At 36.5% G+C, this 25865-nt stretch overlaps 1 protein-coding gene across 2 annotated transcripts in view; it reads right to left on the minus strand.

The window, feature by feature from the left end:
- Window positions 1-1294: 1294 nt before the first annotated feature.
- Window positions 1295-25865, minus strand: part of LOC131065053 (uncharacterized) — a 186660-nt gene continuing 162089 nt past the window's right edge. For both annotated transcript variants that reach the window (XM_057999437.2, XM_057999436.2), the window contains one exon: window positions 1295-1706. In XM_057999437.2, coding sequence (XP_057855420.1) covers window positions 1471-1706 — 236 coding nt within the window. In that variant the 3' untranslated portion in view covers window positions 1295-1470. The remainder of the gene's footprint in view (window positions 1707-25865) is intronic.

Genomic DNA, 25865 nt, shown 5'->3' on the forward strand with positions numbered 1-25865 from the left:
TTTTTCATTAAAAACCCGATCAGGCTATGTTCATTTATATCCATATATGTAGACATACATATTTCGTATATCCATCTCTCTCTCTCTCTCTCTCTCTCTCTCTCTCTCTCTCTCTCTCTCTCTCTCTCTCTCTCTCTCTCTCTCTCTCTCTCTCTCTCTCTCTCTCTATATATATATATATATATATATATACACACACACACACACACATAGATATATATATGTCTGTCTTTATCTTGCTATCTTTATCTCATTGCCCTCACTCTCTGCGTCTTTCCCCCTCCATCTATCCCTCCTTCTATCCCTATCACTCTCTCCTTATTAAAAAAATATTAAGTTCATTCTCTACAATGTCCTCAAATGGTTTTTCCTTGAGGTGAATAGATTAATTGTCAAAATCTCTACACTAAATCGAAAATTCATAGATGATACCTTGAACTAGGAGGAAATCAAGCTAAACTAGAAAAAATGGGATGTTTTTGAAGATATCTATAGGTTGGATGAGAAGGCCAATTACATAGAAACACTTACTCCTTGGAGAAGGAATTGCAAGAAATCAAAACTAATTTGAAAAAGGTGGTGGAGATCAACATATGCAGGATTCAAAAATATGCTAATAGTATCAAATTGCTTTAGGATAGTTAAAAGTCTCAAACCTCTTTGAAGCAAGTTCAACATAGTCTGAGGACATAATCACAGGATGGAAGAGATTAGGATCTCTAAGATCCATGATGTTGAATTTGTGAATAAACTCGTTGAGATTTTTAAAGATGAGTGGTAGGTTCCTATGGATTTCAATATGTTGTACTCATTGTTCTTTGTTCATTAGTCATTGTTTTGTTGCTATTATATGATAATATTGTGTTTACTCAACTGCTCCTATCATGATCCTCCTTGGAACTTTTTTGTTGTTGCTTTATTATGTTTCCTTCATATTCTTGTTAAAGGAATGCGGACCCATCCAAAACCCCTTATTTTCCTTTAATGAAAAAAATTATATATCACATTTGTAACACAAGGTAAAACTTCATTAATGTTCAAATATTCTCTTAGATAAACAAATTAAAGTTAGTGAAAAGTTGTTGAAAAGTAGTTGAAAAGTTTTGAAAGAATATTTAATAAAACTACACCCAAATGAAAAATCAACCTAAGAAGTATTTTCCAAAATAGATTTTTATAGTTAGTGAAAAGTTGTTGAAAAGTTTTGAAAGAATATTTAATAAAACTCCACCCAAATGAAAAATCAACCTAAGAAGTATTTTCCAAAATAGATTTTTAAATTTCTAAATATGTGTTGACATAATTAGTAATTTATATAAAACTAATCAAGATAAATGTGTGATTTAGCACATATATTCTCATCCATATGGGACCTCAATATAAAAGTAATATTTAATCAAAATATGATCACAAACTAAAACATAATTACCTTCATCTAAATCAACTTGACCCTTTAAGGATTGCTAACACCTACCATGGTATCTCGTGACCATCCCAAGCTAAGAACTTTCCATTATCACTTGCTTTAGCACCATCAATTATACATAGTAATTTTTCTACAGAGAATTTGGTCGTAAATAATTTACCTACAGGAACATTTTGCTGAAATGGTCTTGAAAGATCTGTGTTCACAGTTCCAGGGTGTAATAATAAGCATATAATGGGTTCCTTTCGACGTTCAAATTCCAGAGCTACATTCTTGCTCACTTCAAAAACATGGGAAAAGTTAGCTTTACTTTCTTGGAAACACAAGATAAGGTAGGAATTACTTTAAGCTATCTGAATATTTAAATGAAATTTAAAAAACCCAAATTAAGGAGAACAAATAGACAAATCATGTGACTTTATTGCATCTCCTGTTGAAACATGCATGCTTGCTTGGAAAAGGGGATAAGATATTCAAGTACCTTAAATATGCATTTGCAACACTAGAATAAATGTACAAAATGTATATTAAATCATGGATCATTTTTCTTTTATGTATATTAAGATTTCATTGTTTAACAAAGCCCTATAAAGAAACTGAGGGAAATGATAAGATAAATTGTTATAGCCTCTTAAAGAACTAAAAAGCTAAGTAAACATGACTCAAACAAAGAGACCTCGTTTCTTTAAATATCATTGTATAAGATTGCTTGAAATATTTTATGAACTAATTGTTGCATAGAATATCTAATATTATTCAATGGTCAGTAGAGTTTTTATCCAAAACGAAATAGAATTCATCTTGCAACGACATGTGTTTTATATCATGGTGTTCAATGTTATGTTTAGCCAATTAGTTATTTTTTTTGTAATATAGAATATTGTTGTATACTTAAATCAGTTCATTATTCTATGATTTAACTACAAAACATAATATATCATGGTGTTCAATGTTATGTTTAGCCAATTAGTTATTTTCTTTTGTAATATAGAATATTGTTGTATACTTAAATTAGTTCATTATTCTATGATTTAACTACAAAACATAATGTGTGATAAATGCATGTAAGAATGAATGAAAAAGGTCTCTCTTTAATAGGATAAGAAAAAAGAAAAGTTCTGGGAAGAGAGCAAAATGGTGGCCCCTTGAAAAGATCTCTTGAACTATATTTTGGTGGTCCTAAAATGAGCAATGTAGTACCCCTGCCCTAATCAATTTCTAATCTCGGTTTGACCATGGTTAGTTTATCATAATATAATCATTATAGTCAGATGTTTTGATTTTAGTGTATACCTGTTAATGTGGTTTTCACACCAATTTGTATGCAAGTTATTAATTCTCCTATTTTGTGTTATTATCTCGGGCTAACGCTTTCATTAAGTTTATATATGTATGCATGTATGACTCTTGGTTGCAGGAGATTCAGGTACAATGCCGCATGGGTGTGAGGTTCGTCTCTGCCTAAATTTGCAGGTTTCAGTGTACCTCTTTAATCCTTCGAGTTGAATTAGGTGGTCGTGAGATCCTCGTTTGACCATAGTCGTGCTCAAGTGAGCGTTGTCAGTCATCGTCGGTGTTCTTTTTGGTTGGGTATGCGGGTCGTCTGTCTGTGTGGCTTTCTTGGGTTGTGTGTCTTGTGTGTGTGGTTAAATCAAGTAATTATCCTTAATCCTTAATTTGATTAAATGTCTGTCTTCGCATTAGTATTTTGGGGACTAAATTAAATAGGTTCCATTTCTATGTGATTAATCGTTAATTGAATTGCCCAATTGAGTTTGGTAGCAAGTTCAATTAAATGGTTAATTTTAATGCAAAATTTATTTTCTTTATGCTTATGAAAAGAAAGATTTAAGTTTAATTGAAATAGAATTAATTTAATCTTGTTGGCATTTTAAAATAGAAAGTTTAATTTCAGTTATTTGGGAAAATCAATTTTAAATTTAAAAGCAAGTTTAATTTATTGATATAATTTAAAAGAATGATTTTTGGAGAATTATTTTAAATAAAAATTTTAATTCCAAAAATAAAATTTTGGTCAAACTTCTCCCATTTAACCTAGGTTTTTGGAAAAATATGGGAGATTGATTTTTTTTTTTGGAAAATATTTTTGGATGGAAAAATTTGGGGGTTTTGGGAGGAGAAGGAATTTCTTGACTTGGAGAATTGGGCTCTTCTTCAATCTTGCGAGGATTGCTAAGCCAGGTAGGCCTCTGGTTTATTTCATTGTGCTAAAACAGACTCAACATGTTGTAAGAAGGCCTAAAATGGCAAACCATCATCCTTGTCTTCACGAAAGGATGTGTGGGTCCACATGAGGCTTGGATGGGCCGGAGGCTCAGATTAGGTTGCTAGGGTAACCCATTGTATGGGGCCGGAACCTATGAAGAACTGTCATGGTAACTATACCAGGTTGTGTGATGACACTTGTCCCCTATGTTCGCTAGTGTGTTGTTGTGTTGTTTTGATAAGAGCACTTTTGTGGAGTCGTCTTGTTGCTTATGCCCTTGTGAGTACATGATTTCATGCTATACCTTGGGTTGTGATGACTTAGTTTTACGAATGCTCCAGTGGACCTTTGTATTTGCTTCTATTATGTTCAGTTGGATCTTTTCCTATTCAGGGATCATTTATGTATTTATTGACCGATGTGGTCGTTTGTCTATTGGTTATATTTGCCTTGATGGCAGGATTGTAAATGATGAGAACCTTATGTATTATGAACTTATTTAATTATCAGAGGGGTCTTGCAGTTGAGCAGACCCGGAGATGTAGCCCTTTAGGGGTGAACTCCGATATCAATTTGGTGTTATGTGATGTGTATATTCTTATGATTCTTGTTTAGTTTTAGCATGTATGGATGGCATTATGTTAGAATGTATAAAGTGGATAAGATGAAAGTAATCGTAAATGCATGTATGCAGTCATCTATTAAATGCAGTAATTGGATCATGAAAGAATGTAGATTAGAATAATGGAATATATTCAGTTATTGTTAAGGAAATTAAGTATGCATGGAAAGATCTCATTAGTTTATGATAAAATTCAAATGTGTTGTTAAATTATATGCATGACTTAAATTTTAATAAAAAGTATGAATGAAGGGTATACATAAATCTTAATGGATGAACCTTATCTTGTGATTTATATTTTCATCTTCTGAAAGAAATTATCCTTATTTAAGAATTATCTCGTTATAAGATAATCGGCTTATTGGATTTATTAGTGTGAATTAAGTGAAATGTGGAATTAGGTAATCACGTTGGGAAACTCTTTAGGTGTTAGTTGATGTCTTCCACTGTGTAATCTGAACTTTGATATCTCGTTGCATCTTAATGTTGTGTTTAACTTTCAAAGAAAAAAATATCTGCACTCTATTCTTGTGTTTTGGCTTAATCCCTTCGGGGTTTCCTGGCGGGGCATTACAAGCAACCTTAGTCTAGTAAGGATGGGTTGTCTAGCAAGGAATGAAAATGGGGTTTTCATGTTGGGAGGCTCTTTCTTTATGCCAATGACTATCAAGAAGAGGCAAAATCTATAGCATTAACTAAGAGGCTCAAATTGGCTAAGGGCCTAAAAATTAATTCCTTAGAGAGTGAAGAAAATTCACAAGTGGCATTAATGATCTAATCCAAGGAAGTATGACAAAATGGTCTCCTACCATTGTTTTAAAAAAACTAGCTTGGCAACACACTTGCTAGCTAATGTTCAGGTGGATTAATCTCTTGTTTGAGCCATTACTAGCTTGAAGATCTTCATGTGGCCTAGTCTAGAAGGCATTTTCTAGTTCAGTTATCCCCATGGGTTACTTAGACCTAGGATGAGGGCAATGAATATCAAAAAGATGAAAAAAGGAATTAAAAAATAATAGCTTGAAAAGTATAAATTTAGGAAAAGGCACATGAGAGGAATCAAGTGAAAGATAGGAGAATTAATTACAATTCCTCTTACACATGCATCCTATGAAACATGCATCGAATTTATTGATTGGTGGATGAAGGACTTTGCTACCAAGGGCTAGTTGCTTATAGGTTTCAAAAATCAATTATGATGATAATTATTAAAAATGTAATGAAATTCAAGGCGAAACAAGCAGACAAACTACAAATTCAATGTGTATGCTTTGTATAGTCACCTACCTATGTTAGGATTTGGAATAATACCCTACTTTGGTGGCAAAAAGATTTCTCTTTCCTTTCCTCTCTAACATGGAAATTATCCAAGACAATATTTTATAGATAAAACTACATCTACTATGCATGATCTTTGTCTTTGAGAGGAAGGTGAAATATATTTCTTATTTATAGTGAGTTGGAGACTCATGATGGACAATGTATTCTATAAAATCCATCAGGCCCACCTATTTGTGTTCCTAGTATCTTATAATCTGTATGAGTTAATTTAAGTGTCATTAGTACATTGTTCATAAACAATGCTTCGTGTTAATCTATAATTGAGATTACCTACATGGATGTGATAGGTGTGATTATTATAATTTGAGATGTTTTTGATTAAATGAAAACAGGTTTTGAAGGGGCCCCGAAACCCTTTACATCAGATGAAAAGAAAGATAAAGCTAGAAAGCCCAACTAGATAGATCAATCGAAACCAAAGACAGGGACTGCCCCAAAAGACAGAAGGGCCAGTAAAACCAGCCAAAACAACCAACTACAAAGGCCCTCATTTGGCCTTGTAGGAACGAAGAGTCATATCAAAGAGGGCTTGAACGTATTTGAATGCTTTCCCTTAACAGTAATCCAACCATCTTCAACTTTAGCTGTCGCAACAGACCAATCTGAAGGGCCTAGCACCAATCTTTCTGGAGTGGAAATAAGGGTGCCAGAAGAGGGAGTAGCAACCGTCGTGGGCATAAAAGTCACAACTAGCAGAATTTGTGCCAGCACCCTTTGAAGCAATCGGCGAGGTAAGAGGTACCACCGTCGCAGCTAAAGGATCGCCACTAACAGGAGGGACAAAAGTTTTATCGACGCACAAAGAAACTGGCGGGGTAAGAGGCAGCAATCCGTTTTCAGTAGACGGGACAGCAGCATTCAGTATCACAACAATCGAAGAATCTTTCATAGTCTCTAAAGAGTTTGATCTAGCCAAAGTAGAAACCCCAGCATCAATAGGAGATTTCCTAACCATATAATGTTGGTGAGAGGCCCCCATCCACCAAGAAGCCGAAGAATTTTTCTTCTCAATCCCACAATTCCCTATCGCATGACCAGTTTTGAAACATCTACGACATCGGAACGAAATAACCTCATAATCCAAGGTCTGGACCTAGCTGCCAAAAGAGTTAATAACAATTTATGTTGGCAGACCCTTAGAAACATCTAGCTCAACTAGAATGCGAGCAAACGTAGTATGATAAAGCCCAAAGGATTCATTATCCACCATAATGAAGCTCCCAATAGCATCACCAATATCCTCAAAGAGAGAATCAGCCCACAAGTGTAGAGGAAGGTAAGGAAGCCTAACCCAGATCGGAATTTTGTTGAATGTCTCTGAAAGGGGGTTAAAATCAGAGTACTAAGGTTTGGCCAACAGCGGCATATTATCTTTCTCATAGAAATAACTTTCACATAGGATTTTCTTCTGTCATTAATATCCTCAAATTTAGCGACAAAGAAACCTTTAGCCATAGGGAAAATGTGAACTATACTAGAAATGAGGGGATCCCAGTGCAGGGAAATTCACTTGTGCAGCTCCGAGAGGCTTGGCCAGATACCCTTGAATCTATAGATAGCAATATGCTCTGTGAAGACCTTCACGTTATTCACAATTTCCTGTTCAAACTCCATATTCGCGTTAACAGAAGCAACACAGGAGACAGGGATAAACCCTCTCCCGGCCACTCTGCGTGAAGAAGGAACCCTAGCAGAACAACGATCAGCACCATGGCGAGGGCCCCAGCGGCCACAGACACCCATGAGGGACCAACATCCCTGTCCAAACCAGCGGGGTCAAGCTCGGAAGGGGGGCCAGCAGGGGCATGGGTGGGAGAGTCTTGCGCAGGCCATTTCAAACTTTCCATCGCGGGCAGGATCACTGATATTATAATTTGAGATGTTATATGTACCTTTATTTCCATTTCTAAATATTCATATATTAGCCAAATTTTGCTTCAATTATGATCTTCATTATTGGATTCGATGGGTGCCTTGTATGTGCAAGATTTGTAGGTTTATGGCTAGTGGAAGGTATTGGAGGAGAACATCATGGATATCATCTAACCATCTTACTTCACAGATTAAGAAATTTGAGACCTCTTTTTGTGTGGACTAGTTTTCTTTATCTAAGTTGTCTAGTAGGAGGCATTATGACTCTTGTGAGTGTCGACTCCCATCCCTATAGTTTTTTGTCATTTGCTTGTTTTGAATAATTTTCACACTTTTTAAAAAATGTTGGGAAGTACATGTTTTTTTTATCTAATTCACTTTACGTGAATTTTGAATTTAAAGTATCTCTATGTTTTATTTGGTTTTTGAGTTCTTAAGTTAGAAATTGAAACTCTATTTAAGTGAAAGAGGTTTTAAGTATCTTGGGATCTACTTTTTTTATCCTTTTTGGTCTATTTAGGCTTCATTTGTTTAACTTGATTTTCAAGTTGACTTCCTCAGTTGGGGTTTGGTTGATTATATTTTCTTCTATACTTAGGGTTTCTTCCTTACAAGAAAGAGAACCCATTACTCGAAAGTTGAAAAGTGAGCGAAAAAATCTTTAAGACTCTATTAATGGATTTTGGGGGCTTGGAGAACCTTGAATATTAATTCTTTTTTGGGTTTTTGTGCAAGGGGTGTGGTATTTGACGTATGTGAGAGCACTTGTCCAACTCTATGTTAATTAACTCTTGGAGCTTATGGGAGATTCCTTGGTGTTTAGATCCAGGCCTTTTCTCCTTTTTGCCAATTTGGAGCTAAATGGAGCTCATGTTATTATGTCTTGTGGACCTTGCTCAAGTGGTTAGAAAAATCAAACATTGTATCTTCTTCAATTGGTTGGTCCTTGGAATCAAGGAAAATTAGTCCCCTTTGTTTGTGGTTTTTACTTACCCTCTTTCCTATATGTGACTATTTTCAAAATGAGATTTAGATTACATGATTTGTAGTATAGTTGCTTAGTATTGAGCTATATTTATTTTAGACCCTTTGTGGTATGAATCCTTAGGATAACTTACTCTTTGGATTGTTTCCCACCTCGTGTTAATCTTTCTTTGGCTTTATTTAAGCTTGTTGTTGGACAGTTGGGTTCAAACCCTTATTCTCTTGATTTTGGAAATGAGAGTGCATCCATAGTGAGTCTTGAGATAGATCCTTGTGTGTATTTTCATGTCTTGTATGAGATCCTTGTGTGCGCTTTAGAATAGCTTTGTTAGTGGTGTATCCATGACCCCTCTCTATAGCTCAAGGGTTACCTAGAGTAGCATAGAAGTTTGTTGAGCCTAATGACAATGATATGGTGTGGTGGTGGATACATCTTCTATCGGTACGCTTCTTGAAGGTCCTCTAAGAGCTTGAAGTGTTCTTTGTTTCATTAATTTTATTTATTCATTTTGTATTTAAGTAAATTGGAGACTTTAATTATGCTCAATTGTATTCAATTATGTATTTGAAATTGAAGCTGCAATTTAACTATCATTATTATAATCTTAATGGAGCAAAATTCTATTGGAATTTATTATTTGATATAATTTAGTAGTTTAACTTTGGTTTGAAAGAAGGAAAAACTATGTTAAAATTAAGAGTCGTCATTTTTTTATGATCAAGGTTGGACCTTGTTATTGAAAATTGTGATCCAATGAGCTAAAGATGAAATGTGTAGCATTTCCCTAGCTATTGGAAAGTTAAGTTGCAAAATTAAAAGACATTTTTTATGAGCCTTAATCTTTTGCAAACTATAGGACCATCCCTCGATCCAAGAAACTTCTCAACTGATGCTTAATTACTATGTTATGCTCACTTTTAGCATGCCTTAATTAGGGAGGCAAGGGGGAAATGATATGAAGCCTAGTGTATTATTATAGATCCAAAAAGCTTGTTTTCCCTTGCTTCTATCATAATTACAAAAGCCTTTTGCATATTCTAGAGGTGTCACAATTGTGGGAAAACGCTTGTAATTGTGGAAGTGCACATGGAGAATTTTGTGGATCTTTCCTTCCTCAAATTTTTTGATGTCCTAAATAAAATGTCAAGAATTGAGCAAGTTCGACAATAGATGCACTGAAAAATGAATTTCAAAAGGGTATAGAAGAATTGTTTAGTGAATAAGTGTTCTGCAAAGATAATATGAGTAAGCAACAATCAATTTAGCCTTGGCACAATATTATGATTTGTGCAACTAAACTAGATAGAATTAGAGGGAATAAGACAGGGCGGAAGTTACGAACAAATAATTTATTCGTTCTTCAACACACATAAATGCCAACAATCACTTAGGTACTCAAGGACTACAAGGCCAGATAAGCAACTCAATAGGCACAAGGTGATAGAATTGAAGAAGACCCCTAGAACGTGCCACCTTAGCAATAGCTTTATTGCCCAATGAAATATTTTTAGTGTTTTTAAATGTTTTTTTTTTGTTAAACTTTAAATGTTTTAAGAGAATTTGTTTTAAAGATTTAGTTGATATTTACATTGGAGAGTCTTTAAATATAAAACCAAGAGACATTGTAAGGGATCTCAATTTCCAAAAACTTGATATTCATTTTTATTTTAATACCAAGGAAGAAGATATAAAAGCTTTGCCCATTTGAAGGAAGATTCATTAGTCTGTGTGCTTATAAATCTGATTGCTTATATATTTTCAGATTTTGTGTTGGTTTGTGTGCTTATAAATTTGAATGCTTATATTTTAAAATTCTTTGTTAGTATGTGCGCAAAAATTGAGTTTTTGAGTATCATTCTCTTGTTTGAGTGTGGTAGTCATTTAAAAGCATTTATTTCCTTTAGAGCATGTCAAAAAATCTCATCTGAAGTTTATATAGTTCCATTGATATTTCAATTGGTGTATTGGAACATTATTTTAAAATTCATACTAAACTATTCAAAGAGAAATCTTACCATATTTATATCATGGTTATGACTAAATGCTAAATGCCTTTCTTCTTTTTGGTTAAAAGCATACATCACTCTTTAATTTAGAAAACCAAAAAATTATCTTATCAGTGAGTTAAACCTTCAAAATTCAGAGGGAAGTTGACCATCAAACAACTTACCCAACTGTTGGTAGTAGTTTATCTTTACTAATTGGGAAAATAAGAGTTAGAAACAATTCATGTTTATAAAGAAAAATTTGTCAACACACACCTAATATGACTTCTCTAGTGTAGATCTAGGACCATTAAGGGGGGACAAGTGGAAAGGATGTTGATATCCTAGCAAGAGAAGTTCCAGTTTTCCTTCCTTCCTACTCTCACATTTTGGTGTTCACAAATGAAAACTTCAATTTTGTTGATGAGCGATGTGCGTTAGTGGCTTTACCATTGAAAATGTGTGCATTTTGTTCCTTCCATATGTGCCCTATAATTGTGGCAAAAATACATTTCCATATGCCACCCCACAACAATTGGTTGTGTAACCTTAGCCAACTTTGAAAAACAAGATATATGATGGGAGAGGGCCACTACATCCCAACTTCTAAAGAAAGAAAGCCTAGTAGTCCACACTTTCTTTATTTGAGACACACAAGAGACATCTATGCGGGGTAAAAAAACCAATTTATTGAAGCCCATCTCCTGTGAGAATGTGATTGTGAAGAGAGGCCCAATGTGATGACCCCAATTCCTCTCTGACGGTGATACTCAAATTCTCCGATGAAAACTACTGAAGTTTTGTTTTGGTTTTTCTGGATTTTGTACTTTTTTGTGTGTTTTTGATATAAAAAGCAATGTGAATAAAAACATAGGAATACTAAAAACTAAAAACTAAATCGATACAGAAAGTAATAACTACAGAAACCATATATTTTCATTATTCATTTATCTTTGAAGTCTTTGCACACACATGCATACCCGAATAAAGATGAACACATTACTTCAGTACTTCTGCTGGTAAAAAGCAACCTCAAGATGATTCGATTCTCCCAAAATCAGATGTGAATCTCTTTCAAATTGATGCCAAAGTCTTCCTAAAGGTCCAGCACCTTTTCTCAAATTTTCTTGGGATTTACTGTGTCTTCTTTGATCAAAATCGCCCTCCCAGCATTAGTGACTTCCTTGTTACAATAATGGCTGCCAAAAAACAGGTCATACAGCCTTAAAATATGTGCCAATAATCACCAAAACGCAGTTTTAAGATCCTCGTTATGCCAGACCCTTAAATTTGATTAAAAACTCTGAAATTCTTCCTCCAATCTGCACAAACTTGACTTCTGGATGAAGCCAACTATAGAGCAACTTCAAATGATAATCTCACACCCTCAGATTGTTGTTGCAATGAAGAAGCTATGCCCTACAATGCCAAAAAGCTTTGGGAATTGCAGAAACCCCAGTCTTTGTTCTCCAGTGCTCAATTAGTTGTGAAAAGAAGTTTGTTAAATGCTCAATAATGAAATCAATTTCCTCTTGGCAGCTTATATACTTCTTTCATGAAGTCGACCCTCTCCCAAAAAGCCATTAAGAATTAAATTGCTTGAATTCATCTTTATTTGCACTTGATAAATATTAAAAATAATGCCTAGGAGTTGGCGCCAAAGACATTAATTATAATTAGCCCACTTTTAATGATGAATTGACCCTCAAGTCATAAAGTGCAAATATAACATTTTGTAATATAACATTTAAGTATTAATTATTATTAAAGTCACCTTTAATAATAATTGAATGTTATAACTTAGGCCAAACTCCTTATTTTATCAAACCAATTAAATTTTGGGATCGATCATGCCAACCACAATCCATTCAGGTGCCCTGCTAAAAATAGTAACTTTGGACTAGATGACTTACCATAAATAGTATGTGTGAGAAACTGAACCAAACAAAGGCCAAACCTGAATCAACTGAATTCCTGAGCAGTAATTAACTAACCACTGACATGGTATCTGCCTCAAAGGACCCTCTATCCAGTCTCACTAGCCTACGAGGGTCAATTGATAGGGTAATCCTGCCGAAAGCTGATGTCTAACTAAGAGGGGACATCACACCCAAGCGAAGAACCCAACCTTGGGTAATATATTATCACCCCAACATAGGTCCAATGGCCATATAGTCAATTATGCCTCCAAAATCTAAATTTCATATTCCAGCTTGTTAATGTATCTTCCTGATGTGGCCCTGCTCCATAACAATTTGTCCCTCTTATCAACAAGGATTATAACTCTTGAGGACAATTTGATTCAATTAGTTTCCTTCTTTGCCTCTAGTAAGAAATCAAATGATTTCCACTTGAATTGTTGTCCACCATAGATATTTGTGGCTACCTTATAATCCTTAACCTTGGTTCCATATTATATCTCAGACAATTGGACAACAGCCTTGGGGCCCTATATTTCATTCATCAGTGTATATCAATTCCATTGACCATTGTGCTTTCAGGGTAACAAACATTCTCCAAGGGAATTTAGCTCTCAGTGCCTGATTTCGTTAGTTGATGTCCCTAAAAGATGCACTGCCCACATGTTTGTCTTTTTTGACAATTTCTCATGCAATTAATGGGATTCTCCTAGTGTCATTTGAGCCTTCCCATATGCAACACCTTTGTAACCCATTAAAGTGCTTCTTTGCCTTTCCAGTTAAACCAACACCAGGAAGCATATAAATTGGAACGACAGCAATTGATTGCCTTGATCATAGTTATCCTTCCTGCCAACATTCATGACTTGTCCTTCCATGATTAAGCTTTCTTACAACCCTTAGAAATGGTGTCTACATCCCACAATACAACGGAATGCCCAAGTATAGGCTTGCCAAAGTTCCAATTGAGAAGCCCAAAGTATTTGCTAATTTCCATTAAGAAGATTTTTTGGTGTTAAGAAAAAATATGCTTGACTTTTCATTATTTATTATTTGTCCCGAGCATCTTGTGTATTATATTATACTTGTATCGAATGTCTTTATTTCCTTAAGATTCAAAATGCAATAAAGTACGGTGTCATTGGCAAAAAGCTAGTATGTAGAGGGAATTTTTCAACAACAATTATGCCATTCCATTTGCCCAATGCAGCTTTTTTGGGCTATCTTCCTGCTCAAGGCATATCTGCCATTATCACAAAAAGAAAAAGGCCTAACAAATCCCCCTGCAAAATACCTTTTGTCCCTTCAAAGAAATCACATGGGGATCCATTAATCAAGATTGAGTACCTCGAGCATGATATGCATGCATAGACCCACTTGAACCATTTCTTATTGAAACCAAACATTTCCAAGATCTTCATGAGAAGCCTCTATCTAACATGATAATAAGCTTTGTTTAGGTCAAATTTTAAACTCACCGCTCTCGCATTATCTTGCTTAATAGTGTGAATCACCTCATGTGCAATAATGATTCCATCTATCATGCTCCTACCAAGAATGAAACCACTTTGTTCCTATGATATGAATTTTGGCAGAATCTTTTTCAATCTATTTGCAATGACTTTGTTTATTATAAATAGATTGGATGAAAGTCAGCAAAAGATGTACACTCATCCTTCTTAGGGATCAATGCATTGTCGATGTTGTTCAAATCCTTCAAAACCCTCGTTGATCTTCTTGGCTCCTTTATCAACCTGCATATGTCTTTGCCCATTAAACATCAACACTTTTGAAAGAAGGCAAGGAAGTTGTCAAGCCTAGGATCCTTGTCTAGGTGAAGTTTGAGTAGTGTTGTTTTAATCTCATCTTCTAAAAAAGGGAAAGTCAACATGTCATTATCCGTGTCTCAAACATAGATGGAATTACTTCCAAAAACTCATTTTAGCGAGGTTCTACATCCTTCTGATCTGAAAAAAGGTTATTGAAAGAACTGACCCCTTCACATTAAATACCTTGATTCTCAATTAGGAGAGTCTCATTTCTATCTGTGATCTATGAAATATTGCTTTGCTCTCTTTCTATTTTTGTTGAATTATGAAAAAAAATGGTATTTAGGTCTCATTCTACCAGCCAAGTCTCTCTGGATTTGGATCACCAATAGCAATCCTCCATCACCAAAATCTCATTATGTTTTGAAAGCAATTATTTCTTCTTAACATAATCTTCTTGAAACATTCCATTAGCTATTATTTTCTAGTTTAGAACTTCCAATTCCATCTCTATCCTTTCTTTTTCTTGAAAGATAGTTTTCAAGGATGTTTAGTTCCAAATTTTGAGCTTATCTTTGATGTTCTGCAATCTTTTCCTAAAAACAAAAATCTACAATCTCTCTATGATTAAAGGTTCCTTCCAAAACTTTGCCAACAATCCCATAATGTCTTCACTACAAAACCACATCTTCACAAAATAAAATTTGCTTCTCAAAGGTGGCATAACCTTCATTAAGTCTAAGACTATCGGATATTGATATGACCTAGATATTGATTGGATGTGGGATACAAGCAAAGTGATCGATTGAATCGAATTTGGGGTTGCAGCAATTGGTCCAATTGCCCTGCAACATTGGTGAAACCAAGATGCTTGTTGTTTCAAGTGTATGCTCCATTCCTAGGGGCAAGATCTAGAAAGCCATTACAATTTTAAAAAATTGAAAAAAAATAAATTAGGATTGAGAAGCATGCCCAATTCCACCCATTTTATCTTTCATATCCCGTATTGCATTAACCTCCCAAGATCAAGTTTTTGATGTCTAACTTATTTAGTTCATTTTTTATTTCATTCCATAGGGCCCTCTTCTCAACAAGTTTGGATAGACCATAAATATTGAAAATATTAAATTTTAGATTGGAACATAGGCTACATACCTTTGATAATTGCCAGCTGAGAATTGCGTTGATGATGTTTAAATCTACTCTCTCAAGTTTCTCCTTTAAGCCAAGTGTACATAACGCTCCAATAGCTTTTGTCAAATGACCAAACCAACCCTTGCAATGCTTGAGGAATAAATTTTATTAGTTTTGTTTATTGGAGAATCACACATTTCATCAATTGGTTGTTTAAATGGTATTTGATCATACACCACTTGTTAGGAGAATAGATGCCCTTTACATTCCATGTTAGGTTCTTCATTACCCAGCAGCTAGCATCTAACTTCATGTCTCTTGTTCTAACGATCAATCAATTTATATAAATTTCTCATGCTAATATGCTAGGCGAGTGACTTCATTTACACAAAAGAAATTCCCAGTTAGATCGTCTAAACTCTTTTCACAAATTTTCATCCATTGAAAATTTGATATAGCTCTAAAGCTCACCATGCCTTCGATTATCATGTATATGTGTTTTATTCCCTCCTTTGTTTCCATTATGGTTTACTTGTTTTAGTATGCCCAACAATTGAGTCACTCTCTCTTGAGTGGTTTTATATTGTGCCATGGACAGATTTAATTCTGCTCTTTAAAAAGGTTTTTCCCACTGGCAGGTAAGACCATCACTTGTAATGTCCCCTTTTGTGATAACTTATGCAATTGGGACAATTAACTTGCAAAAATCAATTGCAAGAGATTTATTTCCTCAAAGCCTCACTTACACTAAAAATGATGATCTATGATACCACTTACCAATATTTATGTTATATAATTGATAAAATATATATGACAATATCACTGCTATCTCTAATATGACAATTGGATATATGCAAGGTGATTAGGTCTATATATAGATAATGCTAAGATTATCTTGGTAATATGTATAATCTACAAATAATAATATGTGAATTGGATATTAGATGACTAATGTATCTGATATGACTTTAGGAATTATGCAAAATTAAGAGATTCCAATCTGCAAATATATAGAGATCTCTACTCTTCCTGATATATCAATATGACTTATGCAGTGAACCTCCTTCCGATGATAGAAATGTTGTTGTATAGTGCTATGTCTGATATTGATCCTTCAACTCATGCAATAGCTTTCAAATTATTGCTTATAGCAATATTAACTCTGTCTATTATGTCGATATGATTGTGCAATTATGAATATACTGCTGCCTGCTATAGCAATATGAATGTGCAACTAAGAGGGGGTATCGCTTATAGCAATGAGTCGTTGTTTCTGATCTGAATATATATTCTTGCACCAATAATGGTGTTGTTTCTGATATGAATCTTGATGTATGCAACCTGATATGCCAAAGGCAAATGCTCGATAGAGCCTATCCAATACGGATACAAAGAAGAAATAAATACAAATCCCATATGATTGGAGAGTGGGATTGATTCCCATTATATTGCTTGCAAGGTCGATGGGATGCATTGTTTGAATGACTAGGAGATACATATTTCCCCTAAATTGTGGCTCTTCATGAACATAATCAGTTCGTTTTTTTTGGATAAATCACATCCTTTGGATTGGAAGGGTCATATCTTTCCTTAACCGTATCTCTTTGTGACTTGTGATTATTGCTTCATTGCATCTTTTTTTGAATGCTAGTTGTTAACAATCGGTTTTTTTGGATCAATCACATCCTTTGGATTGGAAGGGTCGTATCTTTCCTTAACCGTGTCTCTTTGTGAATTGTGATTATTGCTTAATTGCATCTTTTTTTGAATGCTAGCTATTAACAACATTTATGCTAGTTCGCTGCTTGTAATGATGAGTATAATCGCTGTTTGCATATAATGTAACCTTATTCATTGTCAATGCTTTGTTTATCGGAGTTGCTTGCTTAAACTATTATTAGGTGAATAACTAACCAATAGAAAGGTTAGTTCCCTTAATCAATATTATTTGATGTCCCTCTTCAATCGATACTAAGTGTCAATAATTCTAATGGGCTGGCTAACAGTTATTCACCAGTCGGATCCTCCTTGTCAGCAGTAGGGTCTTCTTTGACAGCATGCATTGTACTTGGTAACCTTGGTACTGATTGGATTCATGGTCATTGATACCCTTTCTGTTCTTATCACAACGATAACAAAGAATGTATGTTATAATGTTAAGAGGTGGTCTCCTTATATGATTGGTGTGATATTGATTGCATGATCGATGAGGTCTCTTCAAGAATAGATGCTACCTACTATTGATTCTCATTAATCTGCATTCCTTCATTATGAGAATCGCATCTCCAATCTGTTGCCTTCATTACATCTTATCTTCTATGCTTTGCTTGGAGGTTAGATAGGAAAATCGTGAAGTCTTATGGAATAAGACGATTTTCCTTCATATTGTCTTTATGCTACAATCACTATTGATATCATATACAATTAACTACTTGAACTTCTTGTTATTTCCTAGCAACCATCTAATTGAGGATGTATCAAGGCTGCTGTTGAATTATATTGTAGCTGTGGTCGGAATCCACAGGACGACATGGATACCACAAAGGTTGTGATTATATTTATATTATTGTTATGAGATAATATAATTATATTATAATTATAATGTATAATTATTATATTATATGATAATACAATAATTATTATATTATATTAATAATGTAATAATTGGTGCCACTTGGAAGAGTGGCGACCCTTGGTGTATAGACATCTCTCACATATACATAATGAGATGTGTGATCTCATTCAAAGAAGGATATAACAAAATATGCAGATCAATATAAATTAGAGTGCTCGAGGGAGACGAATATATCGTCTATGGTTGGGAGGGCAATAAGAGTCATTGCCCATGGTTAATCGAGCATACCAGAAAAATAACATGGTATCAAAGCGGGTTCCCTACCAGCCTATGAGGATTCACGAATAAATGTAATGTTTGATATTCTCTATTAATAATATCTCTGAGGAGTTTCTCAGATTTACTGGCTCTGGATGAAAACCTAGGAGCATCACTTTCAGCAGTGGAAGATCTGTTCTAGATGATACTTGGAGAAACCATTCAAGTTTCTCAACCTGGACGGTCATGGAGAATAAGTTTGTGCTGGTTCAAAGGTTTTCTATATTTATTTGAAAATTAGTGGGAGTTCTTCTGTGTGTCGCATTGCGTTGGAATTTTATGTATGGCTGTGAAGAGACTTTAACTTATGACAGGATTTCATTTGGTGTGTGTTGTGCGAATCGCACACCCATCCCTGTCTTGGACAGGGACCCCCCAGTTTCTGCCTTTCTGTCCTTGCGGAAGAGGAAGGGGATATGAAGGGTCAACTGCAGCTAAAACCAAATTCAGCCTCTAGGGCCATATTGCGAACTTAAAACTCCCCAATTCTCGCAAAGTCACCTAAATGTGAAGAAAGAGTTAAGGCCTACAATGACGTTGAAATGCCGATTTTCGCCAAGGGATACAAAGGAGATAAAGAATGCAAAGTGCCAAGGTTGACAAACTCGCCCAATTGCCAAAACTCACACTTTTTAGTGAAAAGTTGGCAAAAAAGCCCCAAATGGCCAAATTCAGACCTTTTAGCCAAAATGTTAAAAAGTGAAAATTGGCAAAAGTGCCCAAAGGGCCGAATTTGGACCTTTAAGTGAAAATCTGAAAAGTGAAAAGTTGGCAAAAAAGGCTCAAATGGCCAAATTCGGACCTTTTAGCCAAAATGTTAAAAAGTGAAAGTTGGCAAAAGACTCCAAAATCCCAAAGTTTGCAAAAGTGCCCAAAATCCCGAAATTCACCATTAAGGGGTGAAAATATCAAAGTTTTTAAAACTTTTCGAGCGCCCCTCTTGCCCGAAATTGCCAAGAACAACTAAATTCGCGGAAGGAGTAAAAGCGTTAAAACTTGGGAAATTTTCAAATGACCCTCCAGGCATTAAATTTTAATATTTGTTAAATTAAATTAATTAATTTTTCAAATTGATTTATTGAAATTAAATTGATCGTTCGCAGGTCGCAGGACGTCATTAGAGAACCAGGAGAAAGACATGGAACGCACATCAAAGAAGGATCGCAATCAAGGCCAGGCGCTAAAGACTGGAAAAGAAAAAAGATGTGGGAACACGCTGCAAGAGCGCGAGAGCAACCAAACATTGGGAACCGTGCCGCTGAACAAAGATGAAGTCCACCATCCGGACCAAAGACCAAAGAACACTCTGAATGCTGCAAGTTTATGCCTTCTCGAGAAAAAGCACACAGCTGGATTTAATTCCAGGAATTCAATTTCTAAAAAGCTGAAATTGTTTTATTGTAAAACTGCTTGTAGGTCCCACTCAGATATTTTGAAAGAAAGGGGAAACAAGTCAGTTGTGGACAGTTATGTCCAACTACCGGATAGACTCAAATTGAAGCCAAATAGTGGCAGGTAGTTGAAATTGTGGTTGAATGGATGAGTGAGAATTTAATGGGCATGGGTTAAGGCTGCTAGTTTCTAGAAGGCAGATCAGGACCCTTGGATGCAGTCCATCCCGACCTCTGATTCAAAATTGTAAAAACTATAAAAGGCAGAGGCCTTTCTTTTGTAAAGGGTTAGATAGAGATTTTTGTTAAATAGTTAGACTCTGGTGAGAGTTAGATTTTAGAGTTAGAATAGGTTAGATTTTAAGCAGTAGCATAGAGATGCTGCAGAAATTGTTGTAATAGGCAGCTGAAATCAATATATAGACATTGATTTGGTGTTTATTGTCTTCTTTTCATCCTATTTGCATGGTTTCTCTCAGCATTTTAGAGAGATCTTTCTATTTTGGGTGTGCAGGTATTTGATAGAATCAGGCTCATACCATTGAGGATATACTGATTGTGTATTCTTTTGTATGGTTAACCTGAGCCTTTAATTGTGCTTAGTTCAATTGCAGGTGTCCGTCTGAGCTGCGTCAGAATTGGGTGCTTAGCCGTGCGTCTCCAGTCTGAAAATCTTCCAAGTCCCTTTGAAGATTGCACTGTTCCTGCAAGGTTGTGAGCTATTCTAGCCAAGCAGGAATTGGTTATGTTGAATCCGTCTACCCGCATACCCGTGTTGTTAGTTTTAGATCTCCTAACCCTTTCCTTTTGCTCTTTATTACGTAATTCGAGAATCACAGCAGACCAGCTTGTTGCAAATCGTAAGTCCCCTTGTGCTCCCAGCAAATCACATCGACCACTAAGTAATCCCGCAGTCAAGACCTGACAATCAAAACCTTGAGGTCGTCCCCTTTGATCAAACAAAAAACAGCATTAGGGATTTCCTTATCTCAAGAGAGGATAGGATACTCAACGAGTTTATTCTATTCTGCGTTGGCCGGATGAAGTCGCAAGTTCAGCGATTTTAGACGCATCAACAGAATTGGCGCTAGGAGGGCCAGTATGATGAAATGTGTAGACCGCTAATTCAAGATCATATCAATCCATATTTGTGAGGAGTAACCTTATAGTTTTTTTAACCTCCTCCGCGCGCAACAGAATTGGCACTAGGGGGGCCTTTGTCAGGATCCAAGCAGCAAGTTGAGTTTATTGAGACCTTTTAAATGCTATACTTGGGATATGCAAGATCCCTGTTAAACCAGAAAAGCCAAAAAATCAGAAAACCTGAAAAATACCAAAAATATTTCTGAGTCAGTATGTTAAGTAAGTCGTTTCATAAAGACTATCTGCAGTCCGAAATTTTTCAAATCCAGCAAGAGCTAAGTTTGCAGTTCTATCCAAGGCAGCCGTCTGAATTTGCATCTTCAAATCACTGCAGAATTCACGACACCACAGCGCATGATGAACTGAATTGCTTGACATTTTTGTCAAGGGTCGACCTCGCATTACAGGGGCAAATATTCTTTTGGGATGTCCCCAAACCAAAGGCGATCGTACAACCAGATATCCCTAGTCCTCCATCCAGCAGCGAGGAGTTTACACGATTTAAGAATTTGATTGAGAACCAGTTTGGTCTCGAAGAGGAATTACGCTTGGAGAGCGTGCTGTCACCTTGGTGGTGCAGAATTCACCGCACCCCACATTCAGAGTTCACTTGCTCGCTATGCATAGAAGCAGTCAGTCAAGTCAAAGCCCAATTTGGACTGCCGGAAGAACTAGGGGAGAGCATCACGAGCAAAGTGTGGAGCCCCTACCTTGCTGCAGACGAGTACAAACGAACGCAAAATCAATGCAATGCCGCACTCCCTGATGATGAAAAGATGGAGTTGCCAATTGCTAAGCAAGATGAACCGGTCAATAAAACCAAGGCAGCAGATGAATTTATTATCCCTGCAACTGATGAGGACAGTGTTCAGGAGGACGATCAAGGGAGCTTTGTGGATCAGCCACAGGTTGAAGAGCAGTTTGCAACAGCCCCACAAATGAACGATGCAGTCCAAGAGTCCGTCGAGGATGTTTTTGAGAGCCAATCAATCAAAGAGTCTTTGTTGTTTGAGGAAATACTGATACAAGTGCATAAGGCCGCATTATTCATACAGCCCAAGGATTCACTGACAGATGATGCGCCTCTCTTTCTTGAGTTCGAGTTCGGTTTCAAGACTAATTTTCAGCCTACGCAACCTAATGTGGAATGTGATGCTGATTTGCATACACCAGACGCTATCGAGATGCTGCACCACCAATGGCGACCTCCTGATACAGCTGCTGAAGCCTTCCCGTTGCACAACCCATCGTACAAATCTCTGCATGACTCAGAAACTTGCCAGGTTGTTTCTTTCCCTCCTGCTGTTAATTCTGAAAATTTTCCGTTTAATTTTGAATATTCTGGAAAAACAACCTGTAAATGGATTAACCACGGACCTAATGAACTCCCTCAATTAATAATTCTACCCAACGTCCTGGTTAAACCAGAGAGTGGCCAACTGAAAATTTTATTTTCAGAATATAAAGACAAACATGCCAAACTGAGAATTGTTCCCACTGCCCTGTTACTGCTGCATATAATGAGAAATCATCATGGATCGGGAACGCATGTATATAACCCGCATTTTGTACAGTCAGTTTCTCCTTGTACATAGTTTGGGTTTTTGTTTTCTGTTTTTGTTCGTTTTATGTTTTTTTAGCTTAGATTTTTTGTTTTCTGATTTAGTTTAGTTTGCTTTCCGTAGTGTCGGTGTCCTTTCGGAAGGGGTTGTCTCCCTATCAATTTTTGAAGGGGTTTGTTTGCTTTCCCAACTCTAGTGTACGAAGTTGGAAAAAAAAATTCGGCTCATTTCTTGGATGCCAACTTTGGTAGAGCGCCTAATTGACGGTTGCCCCCGTAGTCAGTCCATTTTGGTTTAAGGCTTAGTTAGTCTAAAAATTTAGTTGCTTACTGCGTCTTGTCGCCAACGTTGTGATCACTGCACTTTTAAACGCTTAAATCTATCGTTTTATCAAAGGGAGGTCACTGCAAGTGAAAAAATTCCGAAGCTCTGCTTCAGCGACCACTATAACGCTCAATCCCACGTAGGCTTCACTGCTTACCAGCCAAGGTGAAAAAGTGAAAATAAAAGACAAAAATCAAAAGAAAAGAAATTGAAAAGCAAAGAAATATCAAGTTGCTTGGCTTTGGGAATGCAGACACCTCTGCCGATTTTCAACAAGAAAATTTATCGGAAATAGAGCAATCTCTGTGAGCTTACAAGCGATAACTCCGTCGGGGCTATAGACGCTTGCTGGCAGCGCGGCTCTATCCAAGTTGCTTTTGGAGTTAGAGTCGCTCTATGTAACTTGCATTAACTAAACAATGATATCTCAACCTTCTTTAGGCTTAAATGAACTTCACTGCACACACTCTATTTCTCAAGGTTGGTGACTTGATTCAATTTGCGACCTCATTTTTACTTTGAATCTATCTTCTATCATTTGGGTTGTTTTGTGGGGTATATACCAGACATTCTCGGGTTCGATCCAGATAGTCATCCTTGAAATGTTCAGGAACATTTCCCAGCCGAGTCGCCATTTGTTGTGCGAATCGCACACCCATCCCCGTCTTGGACAGGGACCCCCCAGTTTGTGCCTTTTTGTCATTGCGGAAGAGGAAGGGGATATCAAGGGTCAAGTGCCGCTAAAACCAAATTCGGCCTCTAGGGCCATATTGCGAACTTAAAACTCCCCAATTCTTGCAAAGTCGCCTAAATGTGAAGAAAGAGTTAAGGCCTGCAATGACGTTAAAATGCCTATTTTCACCAAGGGATACAAAGGAGATAAAGAATGCAAAGTGCCAAGGTTGACAAACTCACCCAAGTGCCAAAACTCACACTTTTTAGTGAAAAGTTGGCAAAACTGCCCCAAATGGCCAAATTCGGACCTTTTAGCCAAAATGTTAAAAAGTGAAAGTTGGCAAAAGTGCCCAAAGGGCCGAATTTGGACCTTTAAGTGAAAATCTGAAAAGTGAAAAGTTGGCAAAAATGCCTCAAATGGCCAAATTCGGACCTTTTAGCCAAAATGTTAAAAAGTGAAAGTTGGCATAAGACTCCAAAATCCCAAAGTTTGCAAAAGTGCCCAAAATCCCGAAATTCACCATTAAGGGGTGAAAAAGTCAAAGTTTTTAAAACTTTTCGAACGCCCCTCTTGCCCGAAATTGCCAGGAACAACTAAATTCGCAGGAGTAAAAGCGTTAAAACTTGGGAAATTTTCAAATGACCCTCCAGGCGTTAAATTTTAATATTTGTTAAATTAAATTAATTAATTTTTCAAATTGATTTATTGAAATGAAATTGATCGTCCGCAAGTCGCAGGATGTCATTAGAGAACCAGGAGAAAGACCTGAAACGAACATCGAAGAAGGATCGCAATCAAGGCCAGGCGCTGAAGACTGGAAAAGAAAAAAGATGTGGGAAGGCGCTGCCTGAGCACGAGAGCAACCAAACATTGGGAATCGTGCCGCTGAACAAAGATGAAGTCCACCACTGGGACCAAAGACCAAAGAACACTCTGAATGCTGCAAGTTTATGCCTTCTTGAGAAAAAGCACACAACTGGATTTAATTCCAGGAATTCAATTTCTAAAAAGCTGAAATTGTTTTATTGTAAAACTGCTTGTAGGTCCCACTCAGATATTTTGAAAGAAAGGGGAAACAAGTCAGTTGTGGACAGTTATGTCCAACTACCGGATAGACTCAAATTGAAGCCAAATAGGGGCAGGTAGTTGAAAATTGTGGTTGAATGGATGAGTGAGAATTTAATGGGCATGGGTTAAGGCTGCTAGTTTCTGGAAGGCAGATCAAGACCCTTGGATGCAGTCCATCCCGGCCTCTGATTCAAAATTGTAAAAACTATAAAAGGCATAGGCCTTTCTTTTGTAAAGGGTTAGATAGTTAGAGATTTTTGTTAAATAGTTAGACTCTAGTGAGAGAGTTAGATTTTAGAGTTAGAATAGGTTAGATTTTAAGCAATAGCATAGAGATGCTGCAGAAATTGTTGTAATAGGCAGCTGAAATCAATATATAGACATTGATTTGGTGTTTATTGTCTTCTTTTCATCCTGTTTGCATGGTTTCTCTCAGCATTTTAGATAGATCTTTCTATTTTGGGTGTGCAGGTATTTGATAGATTCAGGCTCATACCATTGAGGATATACTGATTGTGTATTCTTTTGTATGGTTAACCTGAGCCTTTAATTGTGCTTAATTCAATTGCAGGTGTCTGTCTGAGCTGCACCAGAATTGGGTGCTTAGCCGTGCGTCTCCAGTCTGAAAATCTTCCAAGTCCCTTTGAAGATTGCACCATTCCTGCAAGGTTGTGAGCTATTCTGGCCAAGCAGGAATTGGTTATGTTGAATCCGTCTACGCGCATACCCGTGTTGTTAGTTTTAGATCTCCTAACCCTTTCCTTTTTCTCTTTATTACGTAATTTGAGAATCACAGCAGACCAGCCTGTTGCAAATCGTAAGTCCCCTTGTGCTCCCAACAAATCACATCGACCACTGAGTAATCCCGCAGTCAAGACCTGACAATCAAAACCTTGAGGTCGTCCCCTTTGATCAAACAAAAAACAGCATTAGGGATTTCCTTATCTCAAGAGAGGATAGGATACTCAGCAAGTTTATTCTATTCTGCGTTGGCCGGATGAAGTCGCAAGTTCAGCGATTTTAGACGCGTCAACAATTTGCCAATATATTATTCGGCGGTGATGAAATGTTTATCGGGCAAGTTTGTGGAAGTTTAATAGGCAAAAGTTTGCATCAAATATTTCATAAATATTAGGACTCAAACTATAGTTTGAGCCAAGATATGTGTAAATCCCCCTCTCCCATCGGATGAGCATTCGTACGCTTTGCGATTGTGCCTGTGTGAATACTTGCGCAATTCCTTGAGTTGCATCGAGGATCTAGTATCATGCCGAGACTAGGGTAACAGCAGCATTTGAGAAGCAATGGATTGGAACGTGGTATGAGAGTCATAAATTTTGAAGCTTAATATATTTAGTGTTGGAGTCTTAATCAATTCCTGGAGCATTATTTCTTGCGACTAAATTGACCATTAACGGGGACCTAGCATTATTGGAGACCGGCTAATAAACACAAAATGGCAAAGAAAATGGTATGTGTCGTTCCCCGACTTAATGTGCAACGTGGTAATGGAAGTTTCGATGCCTGA

Source organism: Cryptomeria japonica, chromosome 11 (genome assembly GCF_030272615.1).
Source record: "Cryptomeria japonica chromosome 11, Sugi_1.0, whole genome shotgun sequence".
NCBI classification, from domain to species: domain Eukaryota; kingdom Viridiplantae; phylum Streptophyta; class Pinopsida; order Cupressales; family Cupressaceae; genus Cryptomeria; species Cryptomeria japonica.